The sequence below is a fragment of the Capra hircus genome, chromosome 5, assembly GCF_001704415.2.
Source record: "Capra hircus breed San Clemente chromosome 5, ASM170441v1, whole genome shotgun sequence".
NCBI classification, from domain to species: domain Eukaryota; kingdom Metazoa; phylum Chordata; class Mammalia; order Artiodactyla; family Bovidae; genus Capra; species Capra hircus.
Window position 1 is genome coordinate 118,126,817 of NC_030812.1, and position 12,147 is coordinate 118,138,963.

Here is a 12,147-nt window from a genome sequence, read left to right on the forward strand (position 1 = left end):
GAGGGCTGTCTCTGTGCAGAGAACAGAGAAGGCCTGGGTCTGGTGGCACCTCCAAACCAGAGGCATCTCCCTCCCGGGAGGCCATCAGCTCCCCAGGGCCCCCCTCAGCAGCACTGGCTGTGGGGGCCGGTCATCGTGCCCTGTGGACCGAGCCTCCTGCCCAGGCACCCTGCTGGCTGGGCACTCACAGAGGCATGGGGAGGACTTGCTCGGGGGCCACCGTGCATGGGCCAGGGGCATGTGGGGCTCCCAGGCCGGGGTGGGCGGCTGAGGGTGGGGAGCCAAGTTCCCAGGTCCACACCAGCCCCCAGCCCTGAGCTGAGCACCTTCTGGGCTCCGGATTGCTTAATATTCACAGAGGTCAGCAAGCACAGGCCACGATCCACTGGGTGCACCAGCAAAGTCGCAGCATCTGCTACGTATAAATTAAAACAAATCCGCCGTCTCTCTAAGGACACGCAGCCGTCACAAGCGCAGCCAGCACGTGACACACGGTGATTTATGTGCAGAAAGTACAGAATCACCAACACAGCCAGGAAGCTGCTGCTCCGGGGGCCACTGGCCAGACTGCCCCCGACCTGTAGCCCCCACCCCAGGACCACCAGCCTCACCCTCAGCAGAGCAGAGCAGGATCGGCCTGTCATCAGAACTTGGCGGTCACCCACTGAGGCCCACGTCCACCGGGACAGGTCACAGAAGCCAGGCTCACGGAGGACACAGGGGGGCAGAGGGAAGAGGAACGGAGGGCGTCACTTTCCAACTCAGTTCAACACAGTTCAGTCACTCAGCCGTGTCCGACTCTCTGCGATCCCAGGGACTGCAGCACGCAAGGCCTCCCTGTCCACCACCAACTCCTGGAGCTTACTCAAACCCATATTCATCAAATCGGTGATGCCATCCAACCATCTCATTCTCTGTCATCCCCTTCTCTCGCCCTCAATGTTTCCCAGCATCAGGGTCTTTACAAATGAGTCGGCTCTTCGCATCAGGTGGCCAAAGTATTGGAGTTTCAGCTTCAGCATGAGTCTTTCCAATGAATATTCAGGACTGATTTCCTTTAGGATGGACTGGTTGGATCTCCTTGCAGTCGGAGGGACTCTCAAGAGTCTTCCCCAACACCACAGTTTAAAAGCATCAATTCTTCGGCGCTCAGGTTTCTTTATAGTCCAACTCTCACATCCATACATGACCACTGGAAAAAGCATAGCTTTGACTAGACGGACCTTTGCTGGCAGAGTAATGCCTCTGCTTTTTAATACGCTGTCTAGGTTGGTCACAGCTTTCCGTCCAAGGAGCAAGCATCTTTTAACTTCATGGCTGCAGTCACCACCTGCAGTGATTTTGGAGCCCCAATAAAATAAAGTCAGCCACTGTTTCCCCATCTATTTGCCATAAAGTGATGGGACCAGATGCCATGATCTTAGTTCTTTCACTTTCATCAAGAGGTTCTTTAGCTCCTCTTCACTTTCTCCCAGAAGGGTGGTATCATCTGCATATCTGAGGTTATTGATATTTCTCCTGGCAGTCTTGATTCCAGCTTGTGCTTCTTCCAGCCCAGCGTTTCTCATGGTGTACTCTGCATATAAGTTAAATAAACAGGCTGACAATATACAGCCTTCACATTCTCCTTTTCCTATTTGGAACCAGTCTGTTGTTCCATGTTCAGTTCTAACTGTTGCTTCCTGACCTGCATACAGATTTCTCATGAGGTCTGGTATTCCCATCTCTTTAAGAATTTTCCACAGATTGTTGTGATCCACACAAAGGTTTTGGCATAGTCAATAAAGCAGAAATAGATGTTTTTCTGGAACTCTCTTGCTTTTTCGATGATCCAGCAGATGTTGGCAATTTGATCTCTGGTTCCTCTGCCTTTTCTAAATCAAGCTTGAACACCTGGAATTTCACAGTTCACATACTGTTGAAGCCTGGCTTGGAGAATTTAGAGCATTACTTTACTAGCGTGTGAGATGAGTGCAATTGTGTGGTAGTTTGAGCATTCTTTGGCATAGCCTTTCTTCAGGATTGGAACAAAAACTGACCTTTTCCAGTCCTGTGGCCACTGCTGAGTTTTCCAAATTTGCTGACATGTTGAGTGCAGCACTTTCACAGCATCATCTTTTAGGATTTGAAAGAGCTTGAGTGGAATTCCATCACCCCCACTAGCTTTGTTTGTCATGATGCTTCCTAAAGCCCCCTTGACTTCACATTCCAGGATGTCTGGCTCTAGGTGAGTGATCACACCATTGTGATTATCTGGGTCGTGAAGATCTTTTTTGTACAGTTCTTCTGTGTATTCTTGCCACCTCTTCTTAATATCTTCTCCTGGCTCCGTGGCGCTGGAGCGGCCATGAAGAGAGACCCCACATCCAAGGTAAGAGAAACCCAAGTAAGACAGTAGGTGCTGAGAAACGGCATCAGAGGGCAGACAGACGGAAACCACAATCACAGAAAACAAACCAATCTAATCACACTGGGACCACAGCCTTGTCTAACTCAATGAAACCAAGCCATGCCCGCGGGGCAACCCAAGACGGGCGGGTCATGGTGGAGGGGTCTGACAGAATGTGGTCCACTGGAGAAGGGAATGGCAAACCACTTCAGTATTCTTGCCTTGAGAACCCCATGGACATTATGAAAAGGCAAAAAGATAGGACACTGAAAGATGAACTCCCTGGGCTGGTAGGTGCCCAATATGCTACTGGAGATCAGTGGAGAAACAACTCCAGAAAGAATGAAATGATGGAGCCAAAGCAAAAACAATACCCAGCTGTGGATGTGACTGGTGATAGAAGCAAGGTCCGATGCTGTAAAGAGCAATATTGCATAGGAACCTGGAATGTCAGGTCCATGAATCAAGGCAAATTGGAAGTGGTCAAACAGGAGATGGCAAGAGTGAACATCAACATTTTAGGAATCAGCGAACTAAAAGGAACTGGAATGGGTGAATTTAACTCAGATGACCATTATATCTACTACTGCAGGCAGGAATCCCGTAGAAGAAATGGAGTAGCCATCATAGTCAACAAAAGAGTCCAAAATGCAGTACTTGGATGCAATCTCAAAAACAACAGAATGATCTATGTTCATTTCTAAGGCAAACCATTCAATATCACAGTAATCTAAGTCTATGCCCTGACCAGTAATGCTGAAAAAGCTGAAGTTGAACGGTTCTATGAAGATCTACAAGACCTTTTAGAACTAACACCCCCAAAAGATGTCCTTTTCATTATAGGGGACTGGAATGCAAAAGTAGGAAGTCAAGAAACACCTGGAGTAACAAGCAAATTTGGCCTTGGAATGTGGAATGAAGCAGGGCAAAGACTAATAGAGTTTTGCCAAGAGAATGCACTGGTCATAGCAAACACCCTCTTCCAACAACACAAGAGAAGGCTCTACACATGGACATCACCAGATGGGCAACACCGAAATCAGACTGACTATATTCTTTGCAGCCAAAGATGGAGAAGCTCTATACAGTCAGCAAAAACCAAACCAGGAGCTGACTGTGGCTCAGATCATGAACTCCTTATTGCCAAATATAGACTTAAATTGAAGAAAGTAGGGAAAACCACTAGACCATTCAGGTATGACCTAAATCAAATCCCTTATGATTATACAGTGGAAGTGAGAAATAGATTTAAGGGTCTAGATCTGATAGACAGAGTGCCTGATGAACTATGGACGGAGGTTCATGACACTGTGCAGGAGACAGGGATCAAGACCATCCCCATGGAAAAGAAATGTAAAAAAGCAAAATGGCTGTCTGGGGAGGGCTTACAAATAGCTGTGAAAAGAAGAGAAGCAAAAAGCAAAGGAGAAAAGGAAAGATATAAGCATCTGAATGCAGAGTTCCAAAGAATAGCAAGAAGAGATAAGAAAGCCTTCTTCAGCGATCAATGCAAAGAAATAGAGGAAAACAACAGAATGGGAAAGACGAGAGATCTCTTCAAGAAAATTAGAGATACCAAGGGAACACTTTCCAGCTATGGCTGTTTTATCTGACTTGATGGACATAAGTTTGAGCAAACTGCGGGAGTTGGTAAAGGACAGGGAGGCCTGGTGGGCTGCAGTCCATGGGATCGAAAAGAGTCAGACAGACTGAGCTGAACTGGTTAATAACAGCAGGAGGGCCTGGGGCTCCTGCCCACCCCCTACCCCCACCCAGCCCAAGTCCTGTGCACAGGGCCGTCCACCACCCCAGACACAACCACAGCTCTCAGACCTCTGGGTACCTCTACCCTGGGGGCCTCTTCTGGTCGGGCAGGCAGAAGGAGGCGTGGGGGCCTAGAGGGTCTAGGCTCCAGGATGGGAGTTGGTAGCACAAGAGACGCTTTTCATTTGCAACAGAAGAAGCACGTTAATGAGATAAGGCAATAGAACACCATCAAACAGATTTCCCAAGGAGCCTCTGCCCTCCACGGTGTCTCCCCAAATCTGCAGCAAAGAGCTCAGGCCCCCTACTCCCAGCCACCTTGACAAATCACCCCCTTGTGTCTCGGTGAGCCTGATGGTCTTGGAGCACTGATGAATTTTTAATTTTCAATATCTTTGTGTATATCGCTTTTTAAGACCAAATAAAATAAGTCCTCCAGGACAGGTGAGTATTTATTTTTAAACACAAGTCTCGTGTGTCAAGTGGGGTGATAACCATGGGACTGGACCCAGGCCGAGCCTCCGCTCAGCAGTCAGGACATGCTGTGACCACACGCCGGTTCTGTGCTTTTATTGACGTGCTTTTTTTTTTTTTTTTTTTACAGATTTTGTTTTGCTTTCGTGTGTGTGTATTAATTGGAGGATGTGTGTAAAACAGCCAGCCGGTGGAAGCTACCAGAGGGGCACTCTGTGACAAGCTAAAGGGTGGGACGTGGAGGGTGGGTAGGTTCAGGAGGGAGGGAACGTGTGTTCTTGTCACTCATTCACGTCGTATATGGCAGAAGTCAGCGGAACAGTGGCGAGGCATTTTAAAGTGAGAGTCGGTTATAAACGGCGGGGAGGAAGCACACGGAGCCCCCGGAGCCCCCCAGCCAGCCAGTGTCCCCCAACCCTAGGCTGGTTCCCACAGCCCCGGCTGCCTGGCAATGGAGCAGAGACCGACCGTCGGCTCTGTGTCCCCGACCTTTAATACGGGAACCAGGAGCGGCTGCATGCTGGTGGGTCCTTGTCGGACCCCAGGCTGGACCCCCGCCCACCCAGCCTCACCTGGAGGGAGCCCCTGGGCTGCCGGGCTCCGGGCCCGCTCCAGGGATCGGGGATCGGGGATCGGGTCTCTGCACGTATGCAAGCGGGCGCCCCCTCTGACCCAGCAGGGCACACAGTGCCCACCCTCCCCCGTCAGGGGGCGAGGCCGTGAGGAGCCCCGGGCACTGAGTCTCCGACGGGCCCTGCCTCCCTGCCTGTGGACGTCGAGGGCGCTGCCAACCGTGGCTCTTCCTAGATTCTGCCGCCTGAGAGATCGCTTCTCGCGGTGGGCACGGCTCACGGCTCGTCGCTCAGGCAGTGCCTCGGGCCGGAAGGGCTCCGGCCGGATGACCGGCTTGGGGCCCGACTGGCGGCGCCGCATCCTCCGGCCGCCAGGCCGCACCCCGTCTTGCTTCTCTGCCCTCCCGAAGGTTTAAAATGGCCTTTACGGTGCCACTGTAATTTGCATCTGTATTACTATGCGTGAAATTCAGCATTTTTTTCACCATGTGTAGAGCCAATTTTATTTACTTTTCTGTGAAACGAGTCCACTGTTTGCCCGTTTTTCCTGTCCTGTTGGTGAACTATCGGGCTTCCCAGGTGGCACTTGTAAAGAACCCGCCTGCAATGCGGGAGACCTGGGTTCGATCCCTGGGTTGGGAAGATCCCCTGAAGGAGAAAATGTCAACCCACTCCAGTATTCTTGCCGGGAGAATCCCATGGACAGAGGAGTCTGGCGGGCTACAGTGGATGGGGTCTCAAAGAATCAGACAGAACTGAAGTGACTTGCCACACACACACAGTACATAAAGTCTTCAGGATTCATGCTGTTGATGAAAAATTAATCAGCCAAACTACATAAGAAATGAAACATTCTATCTGAGCCAAAATTGAGGATTATAACCTGGGAAGGGCATATCAGTAAGCTCTGAGAGCTGTTTTGCCCATTTTATGTCAAGGCACAGTGATACAAGGTTTCTGAGACCTTGTACCTCAACCTTGAGGGTTGGACATCAAATGACTTATTATTGACAATTTACACAACCCAGATCTAAGTGTCATCATGGCCCCTCAGGAGATTAAGAAGGAGTTTATCTTTAAGGAGTTGTCTTGCTGATGCTGGGAGAGTATTGGTTTTCATGGTTGAGCAGGTATTCCTGCCAATGGGGAAAGTTTGGTTGATACATACTGCAGATACGCCATGCAGAGGCGAAGTAGGGGGAGAGAGTGGTCCAAAGAGTAGAGAACATTTTTTGTACAAACTTTTGTCTTGCCATAAAATATGAATTGCATTTCACAACAGGAAAACTCTGTGCTTGCATCGAAGATCCAGGCTCCGTCCATCTTGCGGTCCTGCCACTCTCCACATGACCCAGAATGGCTGCTCTGGCTCCAACCGCCCCATCCACATTCCAGCCAGCAAGAGGAAACTCCTCCCACCTGGAGGACATTTCCTGGAAGTGGTGCTTCCAGTTACTTAGCATCTATCTGGTCCCCAGGCCTCACCGAGCTGCAAAGGAGCCTGGAAGTGTGGCCTTTATTTCAAGAGGCTTCATCACAAGACACAAGCAGAGTGCAGTGGGGGCGGCCAGCCGGCATCTCAGCAGCAGGCGCTGTAGGAGAGGCCGTGCCCCACCCAGCAGAACTCGGCTCTGAAAGCCTGGGGCTCAAGGATGAGGCTGGGGGCCTCAGCTGCCCACGGATGGTGTTCCCTTGGCGGGGGGGGGGGGGGAGGGGGGGGGGGGTCCCAGGAGGGGCTGGGGTCTAAGTGAAGGTGGCAAGACCTGACCCCACCAGTTCTTGGGGTGTGGGGGGTGTGAACAGTCTCCCCAGCCTGGGGTCAGCCCCTGGTTTGTGGGGAAGGATTTGGGGGACCGCTGATCCCTCCTCCCCCGAGAAGCCAGATGTACCTGGTCCAGGAGTGGCGAGTCCATCATACTCACAGAGCAGGCCTGGAAGGGGGCCAGGAAGACACATCTGGGATGGAGGGCCCCACAGAGGGCGTGCAGGGGGACGCAAGGATCCCTGCCCCGCTCAGTGCTGCCCGCAGGACTGGCGAGGAGCCGCACCGCTGGGGGACCTGTGTGAGGGAACAGGTCGGGAGTCCCAGCCCTGTAACAAGCACCCTCTACACTACCTTGAACACAGAATGCCTTAGGACAGGCTGGGAGCTGGACGCCAGGGCCACACTTGCAGGGGCCGCATACTCTCTGCCTGGACCAGGAGACCCTGCTGTCTAGTCTCTGGCCCTGTGGCCTCAAGTCAGTAGGGCCAGGGCCCCAAGTAGAGAACACACAGGGTTAGCTGCAGGAGCTAAGAGACCAGCCCGAGGGCCCCAGCCGCCCGTGCAGACCCCCACATGCCGAAGCTGCCCCCCACCCACTGGTCCCCGAGGACCCAGCCCCTCCCCACACAGCCCCTGGGAAAACCTACTCCCCTCCACCAGCCCCCACACTGCCCACCCAAGGTGTTGTCTCCACCAGACCCAGGACACCTCCACATGACCCAGGGCCAAGAGACCCCCAAACACAGGTGCCCCCACTTTAAACCGCCCTGCGAGGGACAGAATTCAGACTATCAACGAGATGCTCCACCCTGGCCAGAGACCGAGGAGCAAGACCCAGGGAGCAGGTGCCCAAGCTGGCTAACACCCCCAGCGGGCACACACCACCCCGCACCCCCGCCAAGCTCTCAGCAGCCCGCTCTGCACTCACGTCTGAAACAGAGATGGGAACAAAAGATGAGCTGGAAGCAACAAGAGGGGGATAGTCAGGCCCCAGGAGACTGGACTTTAGACAAATCCTCTCAACTGTGAAACATCTACATCCTGGAGCCCCAGGGCCATTGGGGCGTGACCTAAGCTAAGGACACAGGGTGCCCTCGGGCCCGGGGAAGGGGTCCGCCAGCAGCCCCACCCCCCACAGCCCTGCCTAGGGTCGGGGCCCAGGCCGTCAGCACTGGGCTGAGGGAGCTTCCGAGATGGGGGCTCCCTGGGGCTGTCCTCCGTCAGAGGAGCCAGTGCCAGGCTGGGCGCGCCTCTGAAGCCTCACGGCGGGGTGAGGAACGGCGATGCCAACGTCCATGCCGACACCACGGAGCCTGGGCCGACGGGCAGGCTGCAGGCGGGCAGGGCCGAGCGGGTGGCCCAGAGAGGCGGGGCGGCCCCAGAGGGGCTGGGGGAGCGGAGGTGCAGGAGCGCCCACCCCGCCACGAGCACAGGCCCCGGGCGGGAGGCCTCTGTCCCTCTCACCCACCTCGGACCACGGCCAAGGCCGCACCGCGGCAAGGCAGCCCAGCAGGCCGCCCACGAGGACCCGGGGTCCCAGCAGAGAGAAGGCGGCCGTCAGACACGGGACAGAGCTATCCAAGGAAGATGTTTTATTTTCAAGTTTCTATGGAAATGTTACAAACAATGGAAACTGAAAAGAAAAACACATGTAAAGTTTCAAGCTACCATTTTAAAATAAAAATATGATTAGGTGAAGTAATAAATAACGACACCCCAGAACACTGAGATGAAGGCGGGGCACGGGCCAGGGGCAGGCCCAGGCCGGGGCACCCTCCCCAGCCCGGCTGCCGGCCGCTCGGCGTGCTAGGGAGGCAGGAATGAAAGGGCCACACCGTCCAAATCTTGACTTTATTTTTTTTATATAAAAAATGCAATTTTGGAAACCCACCCTACCTTTTCCCCTAACATAATGCTTTTACCTCTTAAAAATAAAAATAAAGTACTAAGTCTATATACATCACATGTACCATACAAAAATGTATCCAAAGTTTCTATTGCTACCAAAGTGTTCTAAATTAAAACGAGTTACAGAAAGCCCCTCATTGTAAACAAAAGATTACAAGTTACAAAATCAAAGCACACACAGCCAGAGTCATTTATACAACAACCAACATCCTGCTCCCAAAGCAAGTTGAATTTTTATGTGCCTGTATAAAAATGCATATCAATATACTTCTGCAAATTTATTTTTCATTATAAAGCAAATGAATACACTTTCTACAATAAATAATCCGCTGGGAGGCACACCGTGGGAGGCTGGCAGGTGGGCAAGGCGGCAGGGGAGGCCCAGGAGGCCTGCCCCGGCCCTCACGGAGGCGGCGGAGTGTTTTTGGTGATTTGCGAGTGATGCACGCGGCATAAATTTATTCTCCACCTCTTTCCACAAAGTACCATTCAAAATAATGTCATTTTCTTTCTTAAAATACACATTTGTCATTGTAAATGTACATCCCGTCTATTAAATAGTGGTACTCTGTGTAAAGAGTATGATTTACAAAATTATTAAACATTCAAAAGTCTTTAAAAAAAAAAGAGAGAGAGCGCTACAGATTGAGGAAATGACGCCAGCAGCGCCCCCGCCGGTGCCCTGTGAGGGGCATGGAGCGGCGCCCAGGATGAGCCCACGCCGTCCCGGGCGCCCAGATGGGGATGGGTCATAGGAAACCGGGAAAGAACCCCTCCCCCTCCCTGGGAGAAAGAACCCAACTGAGTGAAGCTGAGAATAAGTTAAGTGGGGAGCAATGTACAGCATGTACAGCTATGCACACTGGCCGGGCTGCCGCTCAGTCGATGTCGCTGAGGTCGCTGGCCGGCTCCCCGTGCACGCGGCTCAGGTGGCTCATGGCACGGTCGAAGGCGACCCTCACGGCCTTGCGGATGCTCGAGTTCCTGCCCTCCATCATCTTCAGCTTGTCTATCGTCTCGTCAATGCCCAGAGGGACCATCTTGGACTTCGGAAGCCACTGCCTTTGAGGGAGAAAACAGACGGTGAGGCCCGAGCGCACCACCTGCCCATGGCGACCCTACACATGCCCGGCCTCCACACCCCAGGCAGCGCCTTGGAGCCCCAGAGCACAAGCCCTGCGGGCACGCCCGCCGCCCCCCGCCTGACTGCCAGGCACACCGCTACCCAGCCAGCGGGGCACAGGGCTGCCCAGCAGAGCCCAGCAGGGCAGCCGGCTGGAGGAGGCAGGGTCAGCAAGACGCCCCACCCCCTGACCTGGGGACACTGCAGGGCCCCAGCACAGGGCGGTCTGGCCTCAGACGGGCCTCAGGGCGGGGGCTGTGGAGGAGCCTGGAGCTGGAAGCCGTGCAGCCACGGCGGGAGCGGCCCTTGCAGAGAGCCCGCAGAATGCACGAGGAGCCGGGGGGCCCAGCGCTCGCGGTCCCCCACCCGTCCCGGGGCCGGCCGAGCGCCCGCTCCCGCTCAGCGGGGCCGAGCTCACCAGCTCCTCTTGTTGTCGAAGAAGAGCACGAGGAAGAGCTTCTCGTCGGCCTTGGTCTGCATGTGCTCGCCGATCTTCAGCACGTCCAGCGGCGGGGCCGGGATGGTGACCCCGTTGTGGTGGCCAGGCACGCGCGGCATCTTAGGGTCAATGATCTGCACAGGGAGGGCGCGAGGTCACGGCACAGGCGGCAGCCAGAAGGGCAGTGGGCGAGGAGGGACCCAGCCACACCCCAACCCCGAGACCCTGACACCCCGAGACCCTGACACCCCGACACCGTGAGGCCCTGGCTCCGAGACCCCCACACCATGACTCCAAGAGCCCCACCCCGTGACTCCGAGACCCCCACACCCTGACTCCCCAACACCCTGAGACCCCAACTCCGAAACCCCAACTCTGAGAACCCCACACCCCGACTCTCCTACACCCTGAGACCCCCGACTCCGAGTGCCCAACTGAGACCCCCACACCCCAACTCCCTGATTCCCTGCCTGCCCAACACCCTGAGACCCCAACTCTGCATGGAGTCTCCAGGGACAGCTGTCCTGGCAGTGCGGGGTGGCCCCAGGCCCAGGATCGGGGGACACGGCCCCGAGGCTCGGCGCCTGTACGCCTGACCCGCCCACCCGCACTCACCAGGGCTGGGTACGAGGGGTAGCCACTGCACTTGGCCCACACGACCTTCAGGGGCTCGAGAACGGAGGCAGCCGCGTCGGTGGATATCCACATGCTGTTCTGACCGACCTCTGGGGAGAAGGGTGGGGGAGAGGGGAGTCAGGGGAGGGCCCTCAGGACCCGCTGGGCCGCGCGCCCGAGGTCGCCTGGGCACCAGGACCGGGAGCACGAGTGGCCCCGCGCGGTGTCGGGGTCCTGCAGCTGTGCCCCTGCCCCGCTCCGCAGCCCCGGGCCTCCGGGTTCCGGCACCCCCCCCCCTCCGCGCAGGGCTGGTGAGCTCGGACTCACCAGCGGCAATGCGCGCCGCCTTGGCGTAATTCCCATTCTCGATGCAGGATATCAGCTCGCTGCGGCCCTCCAGCGTGTGCCTGCGGACCAGGGCTGGCTTGCCGCGGCCGCACTTCGGTGCACTGAAGCTTCAGGGGAAAGCGGACAGACCGTCAGCACCCAGAGCACACAGGTGCCGGGCGAGGGGGGTTCAGGGGATGCAATGTGGGCTACAGCCACTTTTTTTTGGCTCCACCATGTGGGATCTCAGTTTCCCAACCAAGGACCAGCCTAGGCCAGGCAATGAGAGCGGCAGGTCCTAACCACAGGACCCCCAGGGACTCCCAGCCGTCTCCGTGATAAACCAGGGCTGGGGGGATGCCCGTGTGGACGTGACCTAGACGCTCGCAAGTTGTGCTCAACTCTCGTGTGCTGTCGTCCCCACTGTGAGCCTCACAGAGCGGGCAGCGGGGAGCAGGCACACCCGGCGCCTACCTGGCGTCGCAGAGCGGGCTGCTGCTGGAGGAGATGCTGGACTCGGATGCGCAGCGGCGGCGCGGCGCGGCGGTCCTCCCCGGGGCGCCGCCCAGCTCCTGCTCGCCCCGCGCGGCCCCAAAACCATTGGTGAGACCTGGAAAACAGGTGTGCATGCAGCCCTGAGCTCGCCAGCTCTCTAAATCGGGACAACACAGGCAAACACGCCTGCAACCCACACCCACGTGCCCGGCACACGGAGGCAGACAGACGCACAGAGGGGGGGCAAGTGGAAACACAGGTCCCATGACGGCGAAC

The 12,147-nt window shown here is 55.6% G+C and overlaps 1 protein-coding gene across 2 annotated transcripts in view; it reads right to left on the reverse strand.

Annotated features, from left to right (window-relative positions):
• The window catches only part of BRD1 (bromodomain containing 1), a 31,081-nt gene continuing 27,735 nt past the window's right edge, over positions 8,802-12,147 (reverse strand). For both annotated transcript variants that reach the window (XM_018048925.1, XM_018048924.1), the window contains exons 8-12: positions 11,851-11,986; positions 11,377-11,504; positions 11,050-11,159; positions 10,414-10,568; positions 8,802-9,934 (exon numbers count right to left, since the gene is read on the reverse strand). In XM_018048925.1, the coding sequence (XP_017904414.1) occupies positions 9,751-9,934; positions 10,414-10,568; positions 11,050-11,159; positions 11,377-11,504; positions 11,851-11,986 (713 nt within the window). In that variant the 3' untranslated portion in view covers positions 8,802-9,750. The remainder of the gene's footprint in view (positions 9,935-10,413; positions 10,569-11,049; positions 11,160-11,376; positions 11,505-11,850; positions 11,987-12,147) is intronic.